Consider the following 27,436-nt stretch of genomic DNA (forward strand, 5'->3'; position numbering starts at 1 on the left):
ATGAAACCATATTTATGACCAAACAAAACTCAACCTAGAATTAGATTCATTGATATAAAATATTCAATGGTTAAAAAAAATGCTATTGAGACCTAAGCTAGGATTTGACATCTGGTTCTGACACTACCATACCCAAAACAAATAGTAGTTGCTCAATAAATATTAGTCCAAAGGAAAAGTCCATTTAACCATAAAAGGAAAGTCCACCACCACTTATGTAACACTGTGCATTTATTTACAAAGAGGTTAGAGAAACACACAGATTCTGGCCCCCCTGTGCACTGGGGAGTCACCATCGTCATAATAAATACAGTAATTTTTTTTTAAAGGAAAAAATACTGGATTGGAACAACTGAGGGTCATCCTGGGCTTCCCCCACTCCCTCTCACAGGGCGTGCCATGAGATAGAAGCCATCTTCCTTCCCCTCTTCTACCTCCCAGTCCTTCATATCTGTCCAGGGAGGGAGGTGAAAGAGTCTTTCTTTCCTGGTGTTACCAACTCCTACTTGACCCTCAAAACCCCAAAGTCAGTGCTCCTTCCCTTTTCAGGGCACTCTGCAAGCACCCTCTGGGTCAGCCACAGAGTCTCTGACCAGGGTGCTAAGGGGATATCCTACGAGTTCAAGGATGTGGACGGGGGCACTTTGTGAATGTGAACGGGGGCCATAACTGGCATGGAAACGAGGAATAAGAGGGCTCGGTGAGAGAAACGAAGTGGAAAAAACGGACTGTCTAAACTAAAATGGGGAAATTCAAACTGAATTACCCCTTCTGTATACCACAGTACACCCATAGTACAGATGAAGAAAGTGAGGCCCACAGAAAGGGAACTTTCTAGCCCAAGGGCTGCAGAGTCCGCAGCTCAACTGGGTCAAACAGGACTCCTCCCCAATTCCTCCCTGTGGTGGAGGAGGAGGAGCCTTTTCAACCAAGACTGCAATGGATGGGGCAGTGAGGAAGGGTCTTTGGAAGCAGAGAGAATGGTGGTCTTTGGAAAGGAGGTGTAGAAGGGTCAGTGAGTGGGGGGTGTGGTGGTGCAGAGGCCATGAAGGGGGATCCCAAGCAAACCTCTAAACTCACACTGTAGTCATGACCTTGAGAGAACCCGAACGGAAACGCAGTATCTTCTTCTTGAGCGCGTGGGAAGCCTTGATCTTCACGAAGACTTTGGCGGGGCCCGCAGGCGCCCCTCCACCCGCACCAGCCCCCGGCCCGGAGGCCGCGGTGGCTGCCACCAGCTGCTGCGGCCACACGAGGCCACCGCTGCCATCGGAGTCGCTGGATGCGGAGCTGAAGGCAGGCGACTCGCCCTCGCTGGCGCTCGATTCACTCTCCCCATAGCCGCCTCCGCCGACGCCGCTCGCCGGGCCCCGGCGCCCCAGGGGCCCCAGGCGCCCGGCCGAGCACTCCGAGTCGCTGCCCGCGCAGCCGTAGAGCAGACGGCGCTGAGGAGCTGAAGGGGATGGGCCAGGACCCGGGCCTCGGGCGGCGGGGCCGCGGGGCCGGCCTCGGCGCCCGTCGGCAGCGTCGATCTCGGCCGTGGAGCGCCAGCGGCGGCAGGACCCCGCGGCCTGAGCCGCGAGGGTGGGCGCGGGACCACGGCGAGGCCGCGGCGGCCGGGGCTCTTCCCTTTCGGCTGTGGGGTACTTGGGGGGACCTGGCGGAACTGCGGCGGCGCGGCCCAAAAGGCTGGTCTCGGACTGGGAGCGCGCGGCCTTGCGAGCCCTGGGCGAGCCCCGGCGGCCCGAGGCCTCCGCCATGCGTCCGCGGCGGCCCGCGGCCCGGGGACGCTCCCGGGGTGGGGACTGCTCCACGCTGCGGCCCCGCGTCAGAGGGGGCGCTTTGCGGCGCGCCGCGCGGCCAGGGAGGCCGCGGGTGGCGGCCTGCGCGCCCGGGATGTACTGTGCCTTCACCAGGCGGCCCTCCGCCGGGCTGTCGGGGGTCGAGGGGGCAGCGGGCGGCGCCACGGGCTCGGGGGTCGCCTCCGCCTCCCACGGCGAGGCCCAGGCGCGGCCCAACGGGGCCGGGCTGGCGGGACGGACCCCCGCGCGCTCCACCGGGGGCTCGGGCGCGGATCGCGCGCCTCCGGGGGGCGGGGACGCGTCGGGCGGCCGCTGGCGCACGCTGTTCTGGCGCCTCGGGCCCCCGTCCGCGCCCCCGGGACTGGTCCGGGGCTGGCCCGCCCCCCGGCGGCGGCGCCTGCGCAAGAGCGCCGAGATGTAGCCGTCCAGGGGCCGCCCCGCGCCCGAAGCTTCGGGCGAGTCCGGGGGACGGCGGCCGCACGGCCGCGGGCTGCGCAGCGCCACGGCGTGCAGGGGGCTGGGCGTCAGGAAGGGCCCCGCGCGGGCTCGTCGCTCCGCGGAGGAGCAGGCCTCCGGGCCCGCAGACCCCGCAGCCGTCGGGTAGGGCGCCGAGAAGGACCGCGGCACGGCTGCCCTAGCGCCCACCGCCTCGGGTGCGCTGGGACTGGCGTCTCCTAGGGGAGGGAAGCAAAAAAAGGAAGAGAGGAGAAGCTCTCAAAGCCCTTTCCCTATCAGCCTAGGAGGAGCAGTTTGCCTGCCGCCTGCCCTACTCTCCCACTCCCATTAAAAACGACAGTCACAACGAAGCACCTGCTCTCACCCCTTTCCACACATCAGGTTCATAACGAAGTCTTCACGGTGGCCTCCAAGGCCTTGCATGGTCCGTCCTGCCTCTGCGTGTCTGACCTCCAACTCCTCTGCACTTAGAGAGCTCCACCTCCTGGATGCACGGGGCCAGTCGCACTTCCATCTCACGGCCTCTGTTTGGCTGCTCCTGCTACCTAAACTACCCTTCCCTCAGCTTGACCCAGTCCCTCTCTTACTTTAGGGCGCCACTCCAGTGTCACAGTCTCCGTGACGCCGTGTCTGGCCAAATTTTCTACAGTTGCAGTTCCCTCGGCTCCTAGACACATGCTCTCATCCCCTTCCATAATTTTCTTTTCATGGTACATGTCAATATCTAATATCCTAGGGACTTCCCTGGTGGTTCAGGGGTTAAGACTCCGTGCTTCCAATGCAGGGGGCATGGGTTCAATCCCTGGTCGGGGAACTAAGACCTTAACATGGGACATGACCGTTAAATAATGAAAAGTGAAAGTGAAACTCATCAGTCACGTGAGACTTTGACCCTAGGCATTGTAGCCCACCAGGCCCTTCTGTCCGTGGGATTTCCCTGGCAAGAATACTGGAGTGGGTTGCCATTTCCTTCTCCAGGGGATCTTCTCGACCCAGGGATCGAACCCGTGACGCCTGGATTGCAGGTGGATTCTTTACTGTCTGAGCCACCAGGGAGCTTATTAAATAAATAAACAAAAATCTAGTATCTTAAATGTTTCACTTATTTATCTTGTATATTATCTATTTCTCACTCGAATGTCAGTTTCATGAAGACAGCGATTTCTTTACTGCTCTATTCCTCACCCCTATGATATGTGCCAGGAAGGCACATAGTAGGGACTCAGAAACGTAGTTGAACAAATGAAGAGCAGCGATTTCTATTTACCGAATGGCTACCATGTGCCAAGTTTCAATGTCTTTGGGCAGAGGCTCACTGAATAGTCAAAACTTCCCTGTGAAGTAGATGTTGAGAATCCCATTTTAATGGATGGAGAGATAAGCCCAGAAAGAAGGAATGTGCTCAAAATCACACAGAAAGGGACAGTTACAGCCAGACTTCAAATCCAGGTTGGTCTGACTCAGATGCTTGTGGTCAAAAGCCTGGCTCTCGGGAGCCCAACCCCACCCACCTTACCTAGGGACTTGGGCCTCTCGCTGGCATAGATGCCTCGGGGTTCAGAGGGACCCAGGCGTCCATAGGAGCCAGAGCCAGAGAAGCCACTGTCCCCACAGAAAGTCGAGGGTGGTGAGTCCGGGCCTCCCGTGGAGCTGGGGTCTTCATAGAAGCCTAGATTTCAAAGAGAAGGGGAGAAAACAATCAGGGGGCGCTGAAATGGGGACATGGGGTGGAGGAGAGGAGATCAAGAGGCAGTGAGGAGCCTGTGAAACAGAAGACAGCGGGGTGGGGTGGTCCAGGCAGACCCCACTACCTCTAACCCATGCTTACCCGAGCTGCGCCCACTCTCCTGTTCCAAGCCCCCAGACTCCAGGCTCAGGTCTCCCAGCTGCTGGCCCAGGTCCCAGATGAGCCCAGGCAAGGCCTCCTAAGGAGGTAGGGAGAGCGAGATGGTCAGAAGACTCCTCATCCTCTGCCAACTGGTCCTCTATTCTAGCCAGCCCATGGGCAGAGTTTTGCTTTGACAGTGAGGCTCAGTTTCAAAAAGGTAAAAGCAGTACCCAACTTCAGGATTCCCTTCAATATCTCTGTCTCTTCAACTCATTAGAAAGTCCTCCTGGTCGTCTAACTCCAGTCCCTCACGCTGCAGGCACCTCATTCCCTCTTCAGTGTGAGTGATAAGGCTTCAGAAGGCCCCATCCCTTGTCCCTTCTCTACCAGCTGTTCCCTCCATCTGGAGCTCATGGCTCCTTAACCCCTATTAGGATGCTCTTTGAGCATCACTTCAGGTCTTCCTGCTGTAAAGGCAGGTCACTGCTAGAAGTTAGTGTTCAGGACCCCATTCATTCATCTGGCTTCTCCCACACTTCGACTCTCTCTTCTCAGATGCTCCCATCTCCCCCACCATGGCCCCCCTTTTTAATATTTATATATTTACTTACTTGGCTGCTCCAGGCTGTAGTTGCAGCATGTGGAATCTAACTCACTGACCAGGGATCTAACCCAGGCCCCCCTGCATTGGGAGTGTTCAGAGTCCTAGCCACTGGACCGCCAGGGAAGTCCCCCAGTGCCCCTTATCACCAATGAAAAGTCCTTCTGCAAGTTGTCCTCAAGTTTTTCTTGCTGCAGGTTGACTCTGTCTCTCATTTGGGTAAAACAGGCTGACCATGATTCATATAAATCTTTGCACATCCCAGAAAGAATCCCCCTCATGCCTACTGGAGGGCTTCCCTGGTGGCTCAATGGTAAAGAATCCACCTGCCAATACAGGAAATTCAGGAGATGCGGGTTCGATCCCTGGGTTGGGAAGATCCCCTGAAGGAGGGCATGGAAACCCACTCCAGTATTCTTACCTGGGAAATCCCATGGACAGAGGAGCCTGGTGGACTACAGTTCATGGGGTCGCAAAGAGTCGGACATGATTTAGCGACTGGTCAACAATAGCAAATGCCCTTCTGTGAATCTAGCCTTAGTGGAACTACCATAGCAAACCCCAGGGGGTTCCATTGCCTCCAGCAGGGACCCCTCCTCCTGCTGCCCTAGCTCCATCCTCACCCAGAAGCCCTAGTGTGAGTCACAGCACCTCATCCCCATGGGAAATGTGGATGGAGTCTACCCTGGATCCTTTGTGCTGCAGGAAAAGACCGCCTCCTATCAGATGTGAATAAATAAATGAAGGTGAAACCCTTTAAGGGGAGTGACTGGGACACGGTGGGGGCAGGGGCTGCAACTACACACATGGGGTCTCCAAGACACTAGGACTTAACCCCCTTTTGAAAAATAGGACCGGAGCCAGGAAGAGTCTCACACGGATCTGGGTGAGGCCAGAGGTGGGGGCAGCCTCGGGCTGACGGTTGACCCTCAGACAAAAGCGGCTTGTCTGGATGGCAGGCAGGCAGCGGGAGGGAGGGAAGGGGGGAGGAGGGGCTGAGAGGGCAGCCGCCCAGGCTTGCCTATTTAGGGCAGAAAGACTGGCCGGCTCCCCCGCAGACAACCCCCCCCACCAACTTCCTATTCCTGTGGCTGCTCTCCTGGGCCCTGGTCCTTACCCCTCCCCCCTAGAACAGAAGCCCCCATCTGGGCTTGTATCTGGGAGGAAAGTCAACAGACCGTTTCACTTTGAGCTCAGTGGACAGAGATGCTCAGAGTGGTGTCATCCTTGAGCAGATTCCAGGGATCTGTGCAGGGACATGACGCAGTGTCAGGGATGGCTAACACACATCAAGGACCACCCCTATATCCCACATCCTGTCCCACACTAATCATGTCCTTGCTCACCCCGCTGTAGCCACACTGGCCTCCTGACTGTTCCCTGAACGTACCAGACATGCTCCTAACTCAGTAGGATGTGTTTCCCCAGCACACTCTCCTGGCTCCCTCCCTTGCTTCATTCATATGCCTACATGTTCCCTTCTCTGATCATTCTTTCCAAAATAGCTCCCCATCATTCTGCACCTGGGTTGCCCTGCCTTTCCCCCCTCCCCGACATAGCAGCAATGACCTCCTGACTTAAAATGATGTATCAGGCTGTCATTTGTTCATTGTCTTTCTCACCAGATCGGCAGCCCCAGCCCCAGAAGGGCAGAGAATCGTCTCTTCTGTATACTGCTGCACCGTCTCTGTCGCCACCCCTCCCCACCAACCCAGTCCCAGCGCCTAGAACAGTTCCTGGCTCAAAGTAGGTGCCCAGGAAATGTTTGGGAAAGGAATGAATGAATACGGTAGAATACTATACAGCTGTTAAAATGGAACGAGGCAATTTCTCTATAATAGAACCATCATCAAGACCTATTGTGGAGTGAAAAAAGGAAAATGCAGAGGGACTTCCCTGGAGGTCCAGTGGTTAAGATCTACCAGGCAGGAGACATGGGTTTGATTCCTGGTTGGGGAACTAAGATCCCAAACGCCCTGAGGCAACTAAGCCCACACTCCACAACTAGAGAAGCCTGTGCATCGCAACAGACTGCCCAAGTGCCATGACGAAGAGCTAGCACAGCCAAAAGAGAAAAGCAGTATAATGATGAGTCAGAACTACTACCTGGGGGTGGTATTAAAAGCTAGGTTGCTGGGTCTGACCCCTGATTCCAGGCAGGAGCCTAAGAAATTGAATTTCTAACAAGTTCCTGGGTGATGCTACTAGTGCATCAGGCCACACTTTAAGAACCATAGTCTCTGATACCTCACTCAAGAAACTGGAATTTGAAAAAAGCAAAGCAAACTCTATGTAATTTTGGAATGTAGGCTGGTTTTGTGCATAGATGCAGAATTCACACCAGGGTGACAATGGTGATCATAGACAAGAGGGTGGATTTTAGGGGGTCAGGGGAGGGATGAGGGGACTGGATGGTAGGATGAAGTGTTTATGGAGGCACAGCTGGGAGCCAAATTGCCAGGGTTCAAGTTCAACTCACAGCCACTTGCCAGCTGTATGACCTTGAGCCAGTTTCTGGGCCTCAGTTTCTTCATCTCTAACATGGGCATCTTTTGATTCCAATGGGGTTGTTGTAAGGATTAAACAAATTTAAACAGCAGTTCCTTTTAAGCACTTAATAAATACTGACTTTTATTATTACATGAAAGCCATGAATTTCTAAGAGGGAAAATATAAAATCATGCTTTACTGGTGTAATTAGAAATAAATGAAAAAAGATTTTTTCCCCCAGTAAGTTCAGTAGGTCCAATTTCAGTTCTTCCACTGCAGGGAAGAGCAGGAGTAACGAAGATAAATAGCACAGGCCTCTTCCTCCCCGGTGCCTGGACCCCACAACACCCCCCTATTTGCAAGTCTGACCTCATTTCTTCATCCTCCCAGCTGCAAGAGGATGAATCTTTAAAAGACCAGAAGGTCCTTGGCCTGAATCTGGCTCTCTGCCTGTTCACAGTGCCCCTCATTGGTTTTATTTATTTTATTTTTTTTTTGCAAGCCCGTTTGCAAGTTGACCTGAGGCTGTCCAACTCAGGCAGGTTTAAGATGAATGTGGTTTGGACCCCTGGAGACCCCTTTGCCCAAACTTTCCCAGACCTTTACCGCCCCCACTCACATGCCCCTGGTCTGTGTCCAGTTCCCTTGATCTCTGTTAGGAAGTCCTTCTGCAAGTCTAACTTGAGTCCTTCTTGCTGGAAGGGGACCATTTTCCTTGGCGGCAGAGAACAGCACTCCTGCCTCATTCAGGATTCTTGCCTCTTTTCTGTGAGGTTCTCCCTAATCTTTCCCTGCATCCCTATCTTTCCTACTAGAAATGAATCAATTCTAGCCTTAATCTTTCTTGTTTCAAAGGGAGTGTATCCCTGGGTGGCGGGATGGAGGAGTCGAAGGGGCGAGCATCACACAACAGAGGCTCAGGGATCAGAGGAGGCCCCCACCCCCTCTTTGGAAGGACCCAGGAACCCCCAACACCAGAGGAGTTTATATTTAGCGCTTCTCTGCTCCTCCCTCAGTGGCGCTGTCTCCCTCCCGTTGCCTGCCACCGCCTCCTCCCTGATGCGGGGACGGAGCTCTGCTTGGAGATTGTTGGGGGTGGGGGGTGGGAGTACTGATGGCTGGGAGTAGACAGAGGGGCAGAAAAGGGGGAGACTGAGGCAGAGAGAGGGAGAGGATGAAGGGCAGGGAGGCAGGACACGGCTGGCCCATCCCCATGCCTTCTGCCTCTCTTTGGAGGGATGGGAGGTGCCTTCCCAAGCCCAGCCAGCTTAGGGTGGGGTGAGCTGGTGAGGGCCCCCACAACGGCCGGCTCTAACTTCGGGAGGGGGTGGGGCCTCCCACAGCTGTTTCTGTTTCCACAGAAGAATGTGCAGGGTCCCTCTCCTGGCGGGGCGGGGGGGTGGGGGTGGGGGCGTGGGGGGAGGGGCTGGCCGTCCAGCCCCAGAGTCTGGCTTCAGTTTATCCCCACCTCCCCGCCATTCCCCATCCGAGGAGGGGGCAGTCGAGGTCAGTAGCAGGGAGAGCCCCCTCCCCCTGCTACCTCGGCTCAGGTTTCCCCAAACGGGAAGCTCTGACCACACACAGGCTTGAGGATGGGATCAGCAAGTGGAGCTGGGGTCTGGGGCCTGGCAGGCTGGGGGGAGGGGAAGAGAGAGACAGGGATGTGGGGCAGGAAGAAATGCAAGAAAGGGAGACCGAGGGAGACAGAGACCAAGAGGACTGAGAAAGGCAGAGAAACAGGCGCAGAAAGTCACAGCGATGTGGCAGGAGGGGAAAGAGTGCAAGAACCCAGGAGAATTAAGGAATAACAAAGAGAGGGAGAGAGGGGTGATGCTCCCTAAGTCATTCTGGACACCTTGCCTCATCTTCCACCATCAAGAACCCAGGGCGCCTAGAAGTCAGGCTCCCATGCTGCTCCAATTTGCCACCACTTGGGTTAAGCAGGGCTGTGACCAGGTAGCAAAGGAGGGAAAGTGTCACCGGAGGGTCGAGATCACCGTGGGATCCTAAGGGACTGTGAACTTCCTCTCAGCAGTAATCCTTCCCCTCAGGAGGTTCAAGGATCCCCTCCCCCCTCCCCGCCCCCTCCGGAGATCTCCAAGCACACTAGGACTTAGGGAAGACGGCGCGGGGCGGCGGTGTGGGCCGCTGATAGGAGGCCAGGAGAGGGGCATGTTTGCATCCGGCTGAGTGACCTTGGGTGAGTCGTTTGCCCTCTCTGAGCCTTAGGTTTTTTCTCTATAAAATGGGTACTATCATCCCCTTATCCCCCCAAGCTGCAAGAAGACAACGCCTGCCAAATACTCAGCCCGGGCTTGACACGTACTTGGCGCCCAGATGGATTTTCTTTGGGGAAGGGGTGTAGGGAATGCGGGCCTGTGCATCACACGAGGGACCGGCAGAGGCGAGGCAGCCCCCTTTCCCAGTTTGGGGGCGGGGAGGCCTGATCCCACCCGCCACCCAGACTCCCCAGCCCCACCCCCCTCTCCTTTTCCCCTCCTCGCTCCCCCACCCGGACGGGTGTCTGAGCATCCAACCGAGACAGACAGACAGACACAGACGAGGGCACAGGGACGGAAGGACAGGCGGCCCCTCACCAGCTGCTCTTCCAGGGCCGCTGCGGCCCGGCGCGCCGCCGCCGCATCTTCGTCCTCGTCGGCGTCCTCCTCGTCCTCGGCCTCGGCGCCCCCCATTCCGGGCTGGGCCAGCCGCAGCGCCTGCTGCACGCGGTACTCCTGTCTCTCCCGGAGCCAGTGCAACTCGCAGAGCCCGGCCAGGCTGCCCTCTAGCCAGCCCCGCAGCCGACCCCGCTCGGGGCTCACCGGGAACGAGAAGGCCCGGATCATGGCTGCGGCCCCCCGCCCCAGACCGGCCGGGCCCCGCGGCCACCCCTCTCCCGGTCCCACCTCCCCGCCCCAACAGCCCGCCTGCCAGCCCGCCCGCTGGCCCGGCTGTCACCGTCTCATCTGCATAGACGCCCGCCCATTGGGCCGCCCACCCGCGCCTTATCTGCATGGCCACGCCCCCGGCGACAGAGCAACCCTGGCTTATTGGCTGGTACCCTTCCTTACGAAGATGCTCTGCTGTGCACCCCCCCAACGCGACGCATGCTCGCAGCTGCCTACTCGATCGGCTTACGGCCCTCCTCGCCACGCCCCCCTTCTCACCGCCTTTTGGGCCCTGGCCACGCCCCCACGCGTCACAATGAAACAAGTCCTCCCTTGCCCGGATGTCATTGGTCCTGGTCTCTCCCATCCCGCAGCTGGTTCCGCCCCCTTGCGGGAGAGCTCTGGCTGTCATTGGACTGTCCCGCGAGAAGGGCAGGGGTGATCTATAAATAGAGAATGGGTGCTTGTGACATTTTGGCAGCTGCTCCTCTCTCCCCACCTCTCCTAACCTTCAGCTTCTGAAGCGACGCTCGGGGCGGAAAGGATTTGAGAGTCTAGTACCGATTTTGCCTCCTCTTCCAGGAAGCCTTCCCAGATATTCAGCTATAATACAAGAGGGCCAGGCCAACTGAGACGACATCCGCCCATAAAATTGTCCTTCTGAGCGAGGTCGGCTTCACGGGCATATGACCCGCTTAGGAGGGCCCCGAATTTGGTTTAATACTTTGTTACTGTCTTGACCGTCTTATTTTTTGAAAATGGGCCTTGCATTTTCATTTTGCACTAGGCCTTTCAAATTCGGTAGCCAGTCTTACGTCTAAGAGTCTAAGATCGGTCTTGTCCCAAATTCGGGAATTATAAGACCCTGGGCCGAACAGAATCTAAGTGTCTTTTATCTCCCAGATGCTGTGGGGCTTTGCGCTCACCATTCAACGATTCCAGGGGCCTTTGTACTACGTTCTAAGAGGCTTTGTTCTCTTGCCTTCTAAGATGCTCTGTTCTCAACGCTCTACAGTTCATAAGAGTCTGAGCCTGACATTCGTTTGCAAGGTTCCCTCCTCCCTCCCCTGGCTCCTTGAACAGGGTTGATGCCCCCTCAGGCGGCCAGCCTGTGTCACTACGCTGAGTGTGCGTCCCTACTACCTTCAAGATCTAGCTCCAAAATTTATACCCATTTCTCAGACTGACTTTGACTCCCTGAAAACCAAGACCCAGAAGATCGTGCAAGATCCTTCCTCCTTTATGATCCTGGGTTACCTTCTGGTCCTGGACTGGAGAGAAAATGTTAGAGATTGCGAGCAAAGACTACAGAACCAGACTGCCTGGGGTGAGCCCTAGCTCTGCCACTTTCTAGCTGTGTGACCTTGGAAAACATGCTTGCCCTCCCTGTGCCCCACTTTCCTTAGCTGTCTAATCGGGGCTGTAATACTGTCTACTACATAGAGTTGTTATGAGGGTTAAGGAAGATGTTTGTCAAGTGCTTGGCATACTTCCATTATAAAGAGCCACAGAAGGGTCTGATAAATAAGTTAAAAATAATCTTGTGAGTCCCACAGAGAAAAAAATGAGTCTGGATTTTAGTAGAGATAAACTTTATTCAATCCTCCTCTTGTTTAAGACAAATGTATACTGCCCTTTATTGTTGTTGTTATTCAATCACTAAGTCGTGTTCAACTGTTTGCAACCCCATGGGTTGTAGCCCACCAGGCTCCTCTGTCCATGGAATTTTCCAGGCAAGAATGCTGGAGTGGGTTACCGTTTCGTTAAGTTACATTAATTTACCAACAGTGGGGAGATGATCAGATTGATGAAAGGGGATATGGAAAGCTCACTCTCAAACAAGATTTTCTTGGCAGTAAGTGTGTGGGGTGATGTCAGGATTGGTTTTCATCCCTGCTGTTTGTGCAAGACCAGTGGAACCGTTTTCTGTGTAAAATGTTAGATCTGGAGCTGACTTAGGGTTCTGGTCACCAGCCATTTGAAGATAAGTATTCCTAGGAAGATAAATAAAAAGAGAACTGCTCATGATCCAGTTAGGGAATAAAACCAAAGATTTGAGACAAGAGTGCAGCCAGCTAAGAGGGTTCCAAGTAGGAGATGAAGAAAGATCCTTAGTAGGTGGAGTCAGAAGAGTGGTAGCAATTTTGTGGATTTCCTTGTTGGCCTTTGGATGGTGGTGATGATGATGTCTGCAGAGTTCCTGGGAATGAACGTACCACACGTGACTCCTGATCCATAGATAGGGTAGGGGGAGCTTCCTGTGCAGATGGAGCACTGAGTTGGGAAGGGTCTTGGAAGGGAGTATGGAGGGAGAGCACGGCAACCCAGTCTAGTATTCTTGCCAGGATAATCCCACAGACAGAGGAGCCTGGTAGGTTGCAGTCCATGCGGTGGCAAAGAATCAGACACCACTGAGCAACTGGGCACGCACGCATGCAGACACCCATGGAGAACTAAGATCTCACATGCCACGTGATTAAGGCCAAAAAAATAAAAAAATTAAAGTGTGGCAAATTGTGGTATCTCATCAAAATCATTGCTGAGCCCTGAGGGCAGTTGAAAGGTAAGGTGGGGTGGCCCCTGTATCTACAAAGCTGAGGGTAGCATGCCCATTAATGGGGATGGTCATTTTCCTCTGTGGGTTGAGGGGTGTTTATGGAGGCAGAGGAGAAGGTCTGCTGGGAGTCACCAGGGAGAATGAATCTCAGGTTCAAATTCCTTTTATTTATTTAAATATTTATTTGGCTGCATCAGGCCTTAGTTGTAGCATATGGGATCTACTTCCCTGATCAGGGATGGTACCCAGGCTCCCTGCATTGGGAGTACAGAGTCTTAGCCACTGGACTACCAGGGAAGTCCTTCAAATTCATTTTTTGTATTTTAAAGCTGGACAGGCTAAAGTCCAGTGTTCCTTTTCTTTATAGTACCTGTAGGTGTCTCTCTCAAGATTAGGCTTAGTGGTTTCTGATGGCCCAACAGGATGGATTTTTTACCTATTTATCTCCAGTTGTTTAAGTAACAGGACCTTAAATTGGATTGTGTGGGTTTTTTTTTTTCATCTCATGTTGGACTTTCTTGGAGTTCTGTAATCAAACTAACACGATATTTTTGATTGTCTTTAGTTTCTGACCCCAGGATGTTGACAAAAGTCGTGGCCAAGATAGACACAGTGTGATTGTCAGGGATCAGTCCTGAGTAGTCTTTCCATCTATTTCCTGGCCTGGCGCTATCACTGCAGATGGATTTGTCCCTTTGTTGTCTACCCTCCTGGATTTTAGACCAGTTAGTTTAAGGAGAAACATTCAGGATGGGGTCTAAGAGACATGCCCCAAAAGTGTAGGCTTGGAATATGCCTCAGAGGTACTCCGGTTTGTTTGGAGATCCTCATTGACTAGGGTTCATTCATTTAATCCTTTTCAAATTAAAGAGTTGCAACTCCCCAACTGACCAGCAGATGGGCTAATTGATATAAATTGGGAAGACATGGAGCCTAAGCTCTAGGTACTAGCCTAATTTGTTAGTTGCTAAGTCCTGTCTGACTCTTTTGTGACCCCATAGACTGTAGCCCACCAGTTTCCTCTGTCCATGCGATTTCCCAAGCAAGAATACTGGAGTGGGTTGCCATTTCCTCCTCCAGGGGATCTTCCCGACCCAGGGATCAAACCCACATTTCCTGCATTGCAGGCAGTTTTAAATTGGCTGCTGAATACCATCCTGGTTTTATGGGGCTCAGGAAAATCTTTAAGTTTGTGTAACTTCGAGTGTGACCAAGGTGTATAGAGAACTTGGCTAAGCGCAAGCTCTGATTGCTTGCCTTCAGCTCTAGGGCCAAAAGTCTGGGTGATAATGGGGAGCTAGGGCACTGGAGGACAGGGATCAAAGGACAGAAGCTCTCTCAGCCTACAACCTTCTGGGTGAAGGTGAGGCTCAAGTCAGCTTAGAAGAACTGCCCCCAAAGACACCCAAGCTCATTCTAGGCTGCCCCACCCTCTTGGGCTCTCCCATTCCAGCCCTCCCCACTCTGGGTCCTCACTAGCCAGGAACAAGCCTGTCTCCCCCACTGGATGGTGAAGCCCCTGAAGGTAGGACCTGGGCTGACTCGGTCACCACCGTGTCCCCAGCATCACCCCGCACAGTGTGACAAATGGATGAGCCAGCGAATGAGAGAAGTCATCACATCAACTTATAAGAAAATACCAACCACTGTGTATCGACTTTCTATCATAAACCAGATGTGCAGTTAGTAGCAATAACACCAAATTATAAAATTAAACCATTAAGCCATGAGATTACTTGAGTTTTTGAGTTTTTCTAAATCCTTCACCCCTCCGATCCGATTCCTTCTATCTCTCTTCCATTAATCTTCCCTCTCCTCTTTATGCTCTTTCATATCGTTTCCCTTTCTAGTCTTCCCTCCTGGCAGTGCTCCCTCCGTATATTTTTTTATCCGTTAGTTCTCCTTCCAAAACTCCTCTCCCTTCAGTGCCCCTCCCTCCATCCCTCCTCCATCCCATCTTTTTTCCAGACTCAATAATACGAGAGTGCGGTGTGGCCAAAGACCAAGGCCATAGGGCCAGAGATGAGTCCATTTTAATTGTTGGGGAATTAACTTTGGAAATAACCCCGGTCCCTGCCCCCGCCCCCGCCATGCCCCTCCTCCGGGGGCGTGTCCAACTTGGGCAGGAAACTGCTTTCCTTAGAACAGTTCATCACTGGTAAGGTGTGAAGCGCCACTCTCCGAGCACGCAAGGACAGCATCACGAGGCAGCCAGAGCGGGAGCCCGAGACCTCAGAGGACACTGATGCGCTCGGCCAGCCCCTGCATCTCATGGTCCGGGGGTGGGAGGGTCCCACCGAGCACCCTGTCGGCTGGCAGCCCCGGCCCGGGGAGTGGGTGCTCTGCCACAAACTGCTCCCAGCGCGTATCGTCACTCTCGTGCGTGATGTACCGCTCGCCCATCTTCCCTTCCAGTTCCCGGAGGTCCAGCCACGTCTGGTACTCCTGCGCCGGGGAGAACAGAGATTAGTTTCGGTACTGCTCCAAGGGCAGCCAATAGTTGATAGAGCATCACCCGCACGGGATCTGCCCTGCTAGTGAGAAGCCGGATACCAAGGACCGTGAAGCCACACCCTTCACAACCTACCTAGCCAATTAGCTCCATCTCCTTCTACAGCCCAGCCAATGGGAGGCTCAGCCACATTCCCTGTCCACGCGAAATGTACCTACAACTTAAACTACCTTTGTATCCAATAAGAGATGTGGTTCCACGCCTTCCTCTATCCCAACGAAGGACTCAGCCCCTCCCACTTGCCTCTCAGCCCCGCCCCTGAATCACCTGTAACCAGGGGTGGCTGAGAGACTTGTCCACGCTGTAGCGCTTGCGCATCTTCACCTGCAGCAGGTTGTTGATGAGGTCGATGGCTGCACCAGAAGGAGACAGACAGCTTAAATCCTGCAGGGTGAGGGGCCGCCCCTCCTTCAACAGGCACCCCACCCTACTCACCTGCCATGGGGGCCGACCTTCAGTGCAATAAGCCTCACCTGCACGAATCACTCTCCCACCTATTTCCTCATTAAACTACACATTTATCCCCATCCCTCACGTTGGATCCTACATCTCCTCACCAAGTCTCATACCATAGGAATGTTTCCCCATTCTTATGCCACCTTCATAGGTTTTGTCAAACACAAGTATGTACAGGTACATCTATACTATATTTCACTTAGTATTTTTCTTTAAGCCAACTCATTTACCCAAGATTGCTGGGATGTGGACAGAGCAAGTTGGTTAAAAACAATATATTGTGTATAGCATGCTGCCACTGTGTAAAAGGAGAAATAAGAGAATGTATGTACCCATATCTGCTTGCATAAGTATATAGACTTGTAATAGACACTGCCTTTGGGAAGGATGTCAAAAGAATAAGAGAGAATTTTCATTTTAGACCTTTCTGTACATAGAAAACTCTGAACCATGTGCATAACCCTTGGAAAATAGGTGGAATTTGGTTTTAAATCAATTCACTTTTTCAACTCACTTTTTAAGGTGAAAATACACAAATATTATATATATATATGTAATTGTATAAATATGTACTTCATATAAAATATAGGATGCAGAATTATATAAAATGGAAACTTTCCATCACCCTGGTCAACAGAAATCCTAAGATCACTTGCCAGGTCCACAAAAATAAAATGAAAAGAAAACAATGTTATGAGATGCTAATCAGGCACCAGTTTCCTGCAGAAGACCCAGAGTTGGAGGCCCACTCTCTATGAAAACGATTAGCGAGTGTCAGGCATTCAAGACAAGCTAGCACTTGTCCAAGGCTCCCTGCTTGATCATGAGCCTTGAAAGACAAGGCCCCACTATGTAAATTCCTCTGAGTATAGGCCTTGTTCTCACAGGCTCCCTTGCACACACCCATCCACACTCAAATTCACTCGCATACACTGGAGGACGCACTTTGACTGAGGGACTCCGGATTAGGTCCCAAAAGACAACCCCTTATACTGCTCCAGGACTCAAGTCAATCCACCGCCTCACTGCTCAGTGCTCAATCTTTCTTGGGCCACCAACACCTTTTCCTGCACTGAGTAACCCCCTTTGCCTGCTCCATGAGGCCACATCCTCTATGCCCCTCCCCCTCCTCTTCACAGACCACTGGGCAACCTTCGTTCATGATCCCTTCTCTCCAACTGACTCCAGTATTCCCAGAACCTAGGACAGTCAGTACTAGGCACAAAGTAGACACTCAACACATACTTGTTGAAGAAACTCCTATGGATGAGCTTGGTTTTTTTTTTTTTTTCTCTGCACCTTGTGTCTTTTGGAATCTCAGTTCCCCGATCAGGGATTGAACCCTGGCCATGGCAGTGAAAGCACTCAACCTTAATGACTAGACCACCAGGGAACTCGCAAATGCTTGTCTTTTTAACTAATGTCCCTCCCACACTTCTGTCTTCCTGAGCTTCTGATTTCAGAACCTGCCCTTTGTTCTAACTCATTTAAGGCATCTTCACACACCCCAGTATCTTAGCCTCGCCCTTGGCTCACCCTCACACCTGGCTTTGCCTCAAAGCTGGGGGCCCTCAGGAGTTAAATTTCCCAGACCCGTCTCCAAGCCGGCAGGAGCATGACAAAGACCATCACCACCACCAGGCCACGATGCCAAAGCCCCTAAATGCAGAGATCCCAATGTCCACCTCTGTCCTGTCCCCTAGCCCCGACCCCCATAGCCCTATGCTTCTCCCAACCTCCACCTGCTCCCAGATTCCAGGCCTGACTTTGGTTTCAGGATCAGTCCTTCCCTTAGAAGTCTGCAGAAACCCTCCATGGCCCTGCCCCTCCTGAGTGAAAGTGTTAGTCACTCAGTCATGTCTGACTCTTTGTAACCCCATGGACTGTAGCCCATCCGCCAGGATCCTCGGTCCTTGGGATTTCCCAGGACAGAATACTGGAGTGGGTTGCCATTCCCTTCTCCAGGGGAATCTTCCCAATCCAGGGATTGAAGCCAAGTCTTCCACATTGGAGGCAGATTCTTTACCACCTAAGCCACCAGGGAAGCCCCCCTGCCCCTTCTCTAGCTAAGCCCCTAAATCAGCTCCCTCCATCACTGGATCTAATCCCAGGGCCCAGGCCCATCTTCATCCCAGTCAAGGCTCCAGTACCCGGCAAATTAGCCAAGCCCTTGTTCCTCAACCCTGCCCCCCTGGCCACTGCTTCTGCGGGCTTAATCCTTTTGGGGGCATAACCCCAAAGACTTCAGGCTCCAGCCAACACCTTGGGAAGACCTGTTCTTTCAATCCTGGCCATCCCAGCCCTTTCACTTTCTCGGGTCTAGTCCTTCTCCTGGTCTCACCCTAGACAAGCCAAGTATTAATAGCCTCCAAGGTGGCAAGTGTCTTAGTGTTTCCAGGGCACTTCCTTTCCAACTCGCATAACCTAGTCTAGGCCTGAGGCCTCGGACCCTAGTTTCACACACGTGCTGAGTCCCTCCCCCAAGGTTCCAGGTCTCAGTGCCTCCCTTAAACAGAGTCTTCCGGGTGCTCTCGCCCCTTCACTAGGCTCCACCCTCACGGCCACTTCTCAGGGCGGCCCCGCCCATTATCCCCACCACGCCCCCACCGCGGGGCCCCGCCCCTCGCCTGCCTCCAGGAGTCAAGCTAGCCGCGCACCTCCGGCCGAGATGCAGCTCCAAGGGCAGGCCGGGTACATGAATGCAGCATTCTGGATCTGGTCTTTGATGTCCTCGTCCTCGTTGAAGGGGAACGTGCCGCTGAGGCTGACGTACATGATCACGCCCACCGACCACATGTCCAGCGAGCGGTTGTAGCCCTGGTTGAGCAGCACCTCGGGCGCCAGGTAGGCCGGCGTGCCCACCACCGAGCGCCGGAACGACTTCTCGCCGATGATGCGCGCGAAGCCGAAGTCGCAGAGCTTCACCTGCAGAGGCGAGGGGTAGAGGGTCTCAGGGCGTATGGAGGTCATACCTCCCGCCTCTGCGCAAGTGTACCGCCACTACGGTATTCCAGACAAAATCGGACGCTGGTTCGAATCCAGGCTCCTCTGCTCACTAGCTAGCTGGGTGACCCTGGGCAGGGGGCTTCCTCTGTCTGGGCCTCCGTTTATTCATCTGTACGAGGAGGAAGATCGTACCAGCGCCTATCTCAAAGGGCTGTCGTGAGGATTATATGGGTTTCATCCATCTAAAGCTCACAGGACAATAAATGCGCAACCTGCAGTGAAGCTACATAAAGGCTCCCTGCTGCCATCCCTCTGTCACGTCGAACAGGTCTCAACCTTCTTCTGCCTCTGTCTCCTCTTTTGTACCACGGCGATGCTAACAGTCCCTACCTTAAAGGGTAGCTGTGTGAATTGAAAGAGTAAATACATGGGAAAATGAGGAGCAGCGGCGGGCATAGAGAGAGCGTCGGGGATCTCAGCTGAGGGACAGTAGTTCTCGAAGCCCGTTTTTGTCATCCGGGTTGAGAATGCTAACAGCAGCTGCAGATCAGGCTTCCCTGGGGATTAAAGGGCACCCAGCATGTAAACAGCTAAGCACGGCACCCATGGTAATAGGTGTGAACCTACCTTGCCCTTGTTGGAGGCAGTCTAGGGTCATGGATAGGCTTCAGAGCCAGCAAGTCTGGGTTCAAAGTCCTGTCTGCTCCCTACCAGTCCATAGGCAGCTGCCACCTCTATTCCTATACTGTCCCTCCCCTACTCAAAACCCTTCTCTGGCTCACTATTGCCCCCAAGCCTCTATTGCCTTCAAAAACAGCCACACCCAACCCCTGACCCAGATCTCAATGTGACAGCCTTTTCCTAGGATCCTTTGCCTTTTAACAGACCTTATAATCTTTTACTTTTCTAAGATCCACCTTTTTCTACCTATGATGGAATATTAAATGGCCATAAAAAGAAGTACTGACACATGCTGTAACATAAATGGACCTTGAAAACATTAAGGGGAAGAAGCCAGTCACCAAGGATGACATATTATTATTGTATATTCCATACATGTACACATGAAATACACAATATGGAATATACAATAATATAATATGTCATCCTTGGTGACTGGCTTCTTTTTCTTAACTGTTTTCAAGGTTCATTTATGTTACAGCATGTGTCAGTCCTTTACTTCTTTTTATGGCCGTGTATAACGGGCTTCCCTGGTGGTTCAGATGGTAAAGAATCTGCCTGCAGTGCAGGAAACCCAGTTCAATCTCTGGGTCAGGAAGATCCCCTGGAGGAGGGCATAGCAACGCACTCCAGTATTCTTGCCTGGAGAATCCCAGGGACAGAGGAGCCTGGTGGGCTATAGCCCATGGGGTTGCAAAGAGTTGGACACAACTGAAACTACTCAGCACACACACACACACACACACACACACACACACACACATATATATAGAGAAGTGTTTGTTTATTCCATTTACATAAAATGCTTGAACAGACAAATCCACATAAAGTAGATTAGTTGTGGTTAGGAGGATGGTGCAATTGGAGGATGTTGGCTAGAAGTATGAGGTTTCTTTTGTGGTTATGAAAATGTTCCAAAATTGATCATGGTGATGGTTGCACAACTCTGAATACCCTAAAAGCCACTAAATTGTATACTTTAAAGTGGTAAATTGTATAGTATGCACATTATATCTCAATAAAACTGTTTTTTTTTTAAAACTACACCACAGGGCCTTTGCACAGGCTGCTCCCACTGACTAGAACACTTGTCCCCTCCCCCCAAAAAACCTACTCTTTCTTCAGATAAATTTTCTCTGACCTTCCACTGGGCTATACAGTTTGAGCTCATAGAACTGTGTCACAGAACTCATCACAGATATAATTACATTCTTGTGACAATTTGACCAATATTTCATCTTCCCTCTTTGAGCTTTGCTGTCCAGTATGGTGGCCACATGTGGCTGTAGAGCACCTGAATATGGCAAGGGCAACTGAGAAATTATTTTTTATTTAATTTTAATTAATTTATATTTTAAAGGGGGGGTCCTAGATTTTTTTATTGGATAGTTTTTAAATAAGCTTGGAACAACTTGGATGTGTCAACCTACTTCCCCAACTGTTAACTTTCTGAGATCTAAGTGCAAAATCAAGTATTTCTCATAGAAATTTATTACCCAAATTGAGATTTACTTTAAGTGTAAAATACACACCAGATTTGGAAGACTTAGTAGGAAAAGAAAGACTATTTCACTATTCATGTTTATGTGGTTGATTACATGTTGAAATGTTAATATTTAGATATATTAGAATAAAGTATATTAGCAAAATTAATTTTACCAGTTTCTCTTCAGTTTTTAAAATGTGGCTTACTAGAAAATGTAAAATTATAGATGGGGTTCACATTATATTTCTTTTTTATTAATTTATCTTTATTTATAAATAAATAAAATTTAATTTATATGGGATCTCTGATTTTGACCTGTGAACTATTAGTTGCATCATGTGGGATCTAGTTTCCTGACCAGGGATCAAACCCCAGCCCCCTGCATTGGGAGCACAGAGTCTGAGCCACTGAACCACCAGGGAAGTAAGTTCCAGTACATTATATTTCTAGTGGATATTACTGCTGTAAGTTAGAGTTTCTCATACCCTGCACTACTGACATTAGGGAAAGATAATCTTGTATTTTGGGGCTATCCTGCGCACTGTCAGATGCTTAGCAATCCCTCCATGCCAGTAGTAATGCTCCCCCTCAAACAGCTTGTGACAACCAAAAACATCTCCAGTGTTGTCAAATATCCCCTGGGGTGCAAAATCAGCCCCAGCTGTAAACCAGTGGGCATGGAGATGGGGATGTCTCTACTTACTACAGTTCCTAATACTCCAGCATGCAGCTTGGCACATAGTAGGCACACAATAATTTTTAGTTGATGACCAAAATGAACTTTTAAAATTAAATGAAATAATCACAAAAGAGAAATAAGGAAGCAAAAACTTCACAGGGATGTGGAAGGGCTAAATGAGAGCTGTAGCTAAAGGCCCTTAACCACAGTGGGCACCCAATCAACTGTAGCTGTTATAATCATCACCCTTGCTCAATCTGGCTTTGCTCCAAGGGGATTCTCATCTAACCAGTCAGAGGCTCATCAAAATTGTTTTCCTGGGACGCCCTGGTGGACCAGTGACTAAGAGGCTACATTCCCAATGCAGGCGGCCTGGGTTTGATCCTTGGTCAGAGAACTGGATCCCACATGCTGCAACTAAAAAAGATCTCACATATGGAAGGGAACATTAAAGATCCCACATGTGGCAACTAATAAATATTAAAAGCAAACAAAGAAGAACACCAAAAAACTGTTTTCCTAAGAGACCCATAGAATAAATTACCAGTCGCTCCCCTCCAATATCTGTTCTCTGCTTCTCCCCTTAATAAAAATTCTGTATTTTTAATGAGCCACACGGCTGCTCAGAATGAAAACTACATTTCCCAGCGTCCTTTGAAGCTCCACGTGATCAAGTCCTGGCCAATAGAATGTGAGGCGTGCCCCGTGCAAGTTCGTAATATTACCTTCGGGAAGAAAAGGGGTGCGTTCATTTCTTCTACCCCGTTTCTTTCCTCCCCCACATTATCCTTTTACATTTGGGAGGCGGGGCAGCAGCGGCACAACATGGACCACGAAGACCAGGCAACGCCATAGAGAGGCCAGAACAAGACAGCAGGAGCTGTGGTCCCAACACCATTGCACTGCTTTTTCACCCTCAAAATGATTATGCTGGTCCCTCCATGAGTGAGAAGCAAGCCTCTGTCTCACTTAAGCCATTATCTTGGGTCTCTGTGGCTGATTAATTATCTTGATTAACACAGTCCCCACCCACCGTTAGTGTTAGATGGACTTCCTCAAATAAGGAGGGGACATTTCTGACCTGAGGAAATGGGTCGGCTGATGACAGCAACACGTTTTCTGGTTTCAAGTCACAGTGGACGATGTTCTTGAAGTGAAGGTGTCTCAAAGCCACCAGAATCTGAGGGGAGGAGATGGCACCAGTAAAATAGTTAGAAAAGTCCCTGCTGTGAGATTCTGCCTTCAGCAGCCAGCCCTCCAAACCCCATCCATGCCATCGCCGCCAACTCCACCCCCCACCCCCACCCCGCCCCGGACCAGGGAAGGCATTGGAGCACCAAAGAAGAAGCTCAGACCCACCCGCCCCCCCGCCCCGCCCCGGCCAACTCCACTCCCCTCCCCCCCGCCCCGGACCAGGAAGGCATTGGAGCACCAAAGAAGAAGCTCAGAACCCCAGAACCATTTCAGTCAAAGATAGAAGTTGGACATATAATTCTAGGGAGACTGAACTGGAGCAGGGGTTTGGGGAAGATCCTGACATCCTGACATGCAGATCCTGCTAAAAAAGAGCTATGAATAATGCAGCGGTTTCAAGGAGGTGCTATTGTGTGATTCAATTTTTAAAAAAATATTTTTCACGGATCAAAACCCTGAAATACTAAACAATTACAAACAATACTAATATGACATAAATCAAACATAACACCCTTAAGAGGTGGGGTGTTATGTGGGTGTTAGGTCGGTTTGACAGCCAGCCTTATCAAGGTAGCAAACCTGGCTCCACACTTACTAGCCTGATGCCTACAGCAAGCCACTTTACCTCTCTGGGTCTCAGTGTTCTCACCTGTAAAATGGGGGTAATAATAGAACCCATCCTCATGGGTTGCTGTGAGCTTTAAGTGAGCTGAGTGAGGTATATAAAATGCTTAGGGCAGTGTCTGGCACACAGCAAGCACTCCATGTGAGCTATTATTATTGTTGTTGTTTTGGTTATTATTCTTGTGATGGCCTGTTAGTGGACACCTTCCTGTGAGTGTTTCGAATAAAACTTTTCCTGCTGTAGCTGTTAATTTAAGAATATTCTATGATGGGAAGGTGAGCTGATTTAAACAAACAAACAAACAAAAAACTGTTGGTCTTCCCTAGTGGCTTAGTGGTAAAGAATCTATATGCTAATGCAGGAGACATGGATTAACTCTCTGATCTGGGAAGACCCCACATGCTGCAGAGCAACTAAGCCCGTGATTCCCAGCTATTGAACCCGGTCTCTAGAGCCCAGGAGCTGCAACTATTTACGCCCTTGAACCCAAGAGCCTGCGCTCAACAAAAAGGGAAGCCACTGCAATGAGAAGGCCACACGCTACAACTAGAGTAGCCACTGCTCACCACAACTAGAGAAAAGCCCAGGCTGCAAGGAAGATCCACACAGCCAAAAATAAATAAATGAAAAAAAAAAAAAAAAAAAAGACTGTTACCATTTCTAACTACTTGCCTATGGAAGCCATGATGTTCCTTGATTCTATATAACTCAAACAAAATGTCAAATTGTCAAAAGTGTGACAGAAGCATGAAGCTGTAATTTATATCTTAGAATGGAAATATTTGGACTTTTTCATTGTTTTCAGTATGGAAATGCTACTGCTGAGGTCCAAGTTCCTCACTCTACAGACAGAGAGCCTGGAGGTCCAAAGCTATATATGGACATCCTCTCCTACATAGCTCCAGTGTACTGATTTTCCCAACCCCTAGTAAATATGGTGAACAAAGAGGGTAGATGGGAAACTGGACAGACCCAGGTTCAAACCTTGGCCAGACTGCTACCTGGCAGTGTGACCTTATACCTGTACAACCTTGGGCGAGACCTAGGAAACCCCTCAACCTCAGTTTCCTCGTCTGTAAAATGGAGATTATAGTAATACCTACCTCAGAGATGGTTGTGAAGTTTATAAGTTCATGAGGTATAGGGCCTAGCCTAGGACTTGGGGTGGGGCAGGCAAGAGGCAAAAAGCAAAAATCTGCAGAGAGAGAGAGAGAGAGAGCACAGACAAAAAGAGAGAACAAGATGAAAGACCAGAATGAAAGAGAAACGGCCTCAGTTGCTGAAGGCAGGCAGTTTTCTCTCCCCACCTGAAGTCCAGATGGGCCTCCCTCAGTGAGTTTCTATCCCCACCCCACAAGCCAGACTGACAAAGGCAGACAGCTTGGGAGAGCAAGGGTGCTGGGCCTGGAGAAAGGAAGCCAGCACAGCAGACTTTTCAACTAACAGAGAACATGTCCCAGAATCAAGTGTGGGGCCAGCCAGGTGGGAAGATCTTTCCAAGAAGGCTGTGAAACCCCCAAAATGAAAGTAAACACCACAAACAAAATGAAGAGGAAAAGAAATACTGGGATAAAAGATGGAAACAACACAAGCAACAAAGATCCAGGGTCCTTCATACACAAAGAGCTCTTTACAATTCAATAAGAATAATACAACTGAAAAAAATGGCCAAAAAGCACATAAAGCACAGGTCAATAAACGTGTGAATATATGCTCAACCTCACTTGTAATTTTTAAACCACCAAGTGAAGCCATATGAAGTATTATTTTTCCACCTTTAAGACTAGCGATTATATCAGGAATTTTCTGGCAGTCGAGTGGCTAGGACTCAGCACTTTCACTGCCATGGCCCACGTTCAACCCCTGGTCGGGAACTAAAATCCCTCAAGCCATGTGGCTTGGGGGGGAAAAAAAGGACTGGTGAATATATTATCCAGAGTAAGGACTGAGAAAATAGACACCCTCAAACTCTGTTGGTGAGAATAAAGGTTGAAAGAGGTTTTAGAGAATAACTGGGCAACACCTTTCAAAAAAATTTTAAGCACATTTCCTTAGGCTCGGGAGTCTACTGTATGAAACATGTTCTATTGAAATCCTCCCACCAGAGCCTGTCGATGTTTGTAGACAAATGTTCACAGGCTGTTGTTTGCAGGAGTGGGATAGTGAAACCAACTACATGCTCAGCAACTGGAGAATTTAGTGATATTGTCATGGAATACAATTAAGAAAAAGAGACAGTTCTGCTAACTACATACTGAAATAGAACGGTCTTTGAGAAGCACTATTAAAGTGAAGAAAGTAAGAAGCAGAACAACAGTGTTATATGTGATGTGAAATCAATTTAAATGTATGTATGTACACACACAGACAAATAACACATATTAGTTTGACTTTTGGAGAAGGGAATGGCAACCCACTCCAGTATTCTTGCCTGGAGAATTCCATGGACAGAGGAGCCTGGCGGGCTACAGTCCATGGGGTTGCAGAGTCAGACATGACTGAGCGACTAAGACACTGTTTGACTTTACTCAGTAACAGCATGCTTCCAGGTTTAAATCCCACCAGCTGTGTGACCCTGGGTGAGTTACTTAATGTCTCTGAGCCACAGTAAAATGGGAGTAGTAATAACCACTACCACATGGGTTGCTAGGAAGATTACATGAACTAAAACAGTGGCTGGCATACAGTAAGGGCTCAATAAAGGTTAGTGACCATGTTGTTTATCATTCTCATTATCAGCACCCCCATCTCAGCCCTACCCACTCTGGGTGATCACTGTGCAGACCCAGGGCTATTGAGGTCATCGCTGTGTCCTCACACTGCCCAACATGGGGCCAGACAGTGTTTGTGTTTGCTGAACCATTTAATAAATGAATGAATGAGCTCCCCAGAGAAAGGCTTCTCTCTCCTTCCCTTTTTCTTCGTGAAGTCAGGCCCAGCAAGCCTGACTCATTACAAAAAATAATAAAAGAAAAAAAATTATAGTTATTTTCTATAATATTATTATAACTGCTCTATTATTTTCAACTTATTATGTATCTGTAGTTATTACTCTATTACTGTTATTCTACTGTTCTATCATATTATAATTTTTAAAGTATCATTCTAATACTTTTTCTGATCGTTATTACTCTATTACTACATTTTCTCTTATCTGCGATTATGATTCTCACCCAATGTCTGCCTGCCCTTCAGGGCACACAGCACAGCTGCTCTTGCAGGACAGGTGGGGAGCCAGGCTGGGGAGGCGGGCGGTGGGCGGGGCGGTGGGCGGGGCGTGCGCACCTGGGTGATGAGGAACTTGGTGAGGCGCTCAGGCAGCCGGCCCTTCTCGCTGGAGAGGATCATCTCCAGCATGTCCCCGTGCAGCTTCTCCATCACCACGAACACCTTCTCCGGGGTCTCGAACATACATTCCAGATTGACAATCCCTGGGTGCCGCAGGCTCTGGGGTGGGTGAGGTGGGGTGGGGGTTAGGATCCAGGTCGCCCATGAGCTTGGGACCCCAGAGGACAAGCCACAGGAACGGGCGGACAACAAACAAGAGGATGTCCCTGGAGGGCCGTTCCCCCCGGGGGTGGCAGTGGGGGAGGGGAAAGAGTGTCCAGAGCCCCAGAGAGGACCACCCCTCCCACACCACCAGGTGTCCAGAAGGATCTTTATATCATGAAATTGTGGTGAAGGCCCAAGGTTGAGGGAGCAAGAGGGAAGGGAGCCTGAAGAAATGGGAAGAAGTTTTGCACATCTGTATCTTTTAAATCCCCGCCCTCCTGGCTCTTCCCCAACCCTTGCCTAGCTGAATCCCATCTGTTCACGCAGGTCCTCACCCAGCCTCCTCCCAGGGCCCCAGGCACCAGCCCCACAAACCTTCCGCCTCCCCTCCAATAGCAGCCAGTGGGATCTTTCTAAAGTTCACACATCTGACTCTGTCCCCCTCTTTGCTCAAAATCTTTCCTTGGCTCCCTAGTACCCTCAGGAGAAAGCCCATAGGGTGGGACCCCACCCTGTTCCCTAGCCTCACCGCCTACCACCACCTTGCTTCACATAAACCATCTAGTAACCCTGAACCCCTTCAAGTTCCTCGAAGACTTTGTGTTCCCTCTCAACTCTAGACCTTTGCCCAGGCTGGTCCCTCTGCTCAGAATACGTGCGCCACCCCTTCAGTCTCAACATGCATACCACCTCCTCTAGGAAGCCTGCCCTGACCACCCCCAGACTGGAGGAAGTGGGAAGGG

The 27,436-nt window shown here is 50.8% G+C and overlaps 2 protein-coding genes across 5 annotated transcripts in view; both read right to left on the reverse strand.

Moving 5' to 3' along the window:
- DACT3 (dishevelled binding antagonist of beta catenin 3) lies at positions 214–10,096 on the reverse strand. The gene is made up of 4 exons (XM_018062648.1): positions 9,775–10,096; positions 4,087–4,183; positions 3,775–3,927; positions 214–2,476 (listed from the first exon to the last, which is right to left on the reverse strand). Exons 1-4 carry the CDS (start codon positions 10,021–10,023, stop codon positions 1,077–1,079), a joined length of 1,899 nt encoding a protein of 632 aa, XP_017918137.1. The 5' UTR covers positions 10,024–10,096; the 3' UTR covers positions 214–1,076.
- PRKD2 (protein kinase D2) overlaps positions 14,613–27,436 on the reverse strand; it is a 32,369-nt gene continuing 19,545 nt past the window's right edge. For all 4 annotated transcript variants that reach the window (XM_018062650.1, XM_018062649.1, XM_018062652.1 and 1 more), the window contains 5 exons: positions 26,487–26,648; positions 22,464–22,562; positions 18,248–18,515; positions 15,402–15,487; positions 14,613–15,067 (listed from right to left, as the gene is read on the reverse strand). In XM_018062650.1, the coding sequence (XP_017918139.1) occupies positions 14,855–15,067; positions 15,402–15,487; positions 18,248–18,515; positions 22,464–22,562; positions 26,487–26,648 (828 nt within the window). In that variant the 3' untranslated portion in view covers positions 14,613–14,854. The remainder of the gene's footprint in view (positions 15,068–15,401; positions 15,488–18,247; positions 18,516–22,463; positions 22,563–26,486; positions 26,649–27,436) is intronic.

Source organism: Capra hircus, chromosome 18 (assembly GCF_001704415.2).
Source record: "Capra hircus breed San Clemente chromosome 18, ASM170441v1, whole genome shotgun sequence".
NCBI classification, from domain to species: Eukaryota; Metazoa; Chordata; class Mammalia; order Artiodactyla; family Bovidae; genus Capra; species Capra hircus.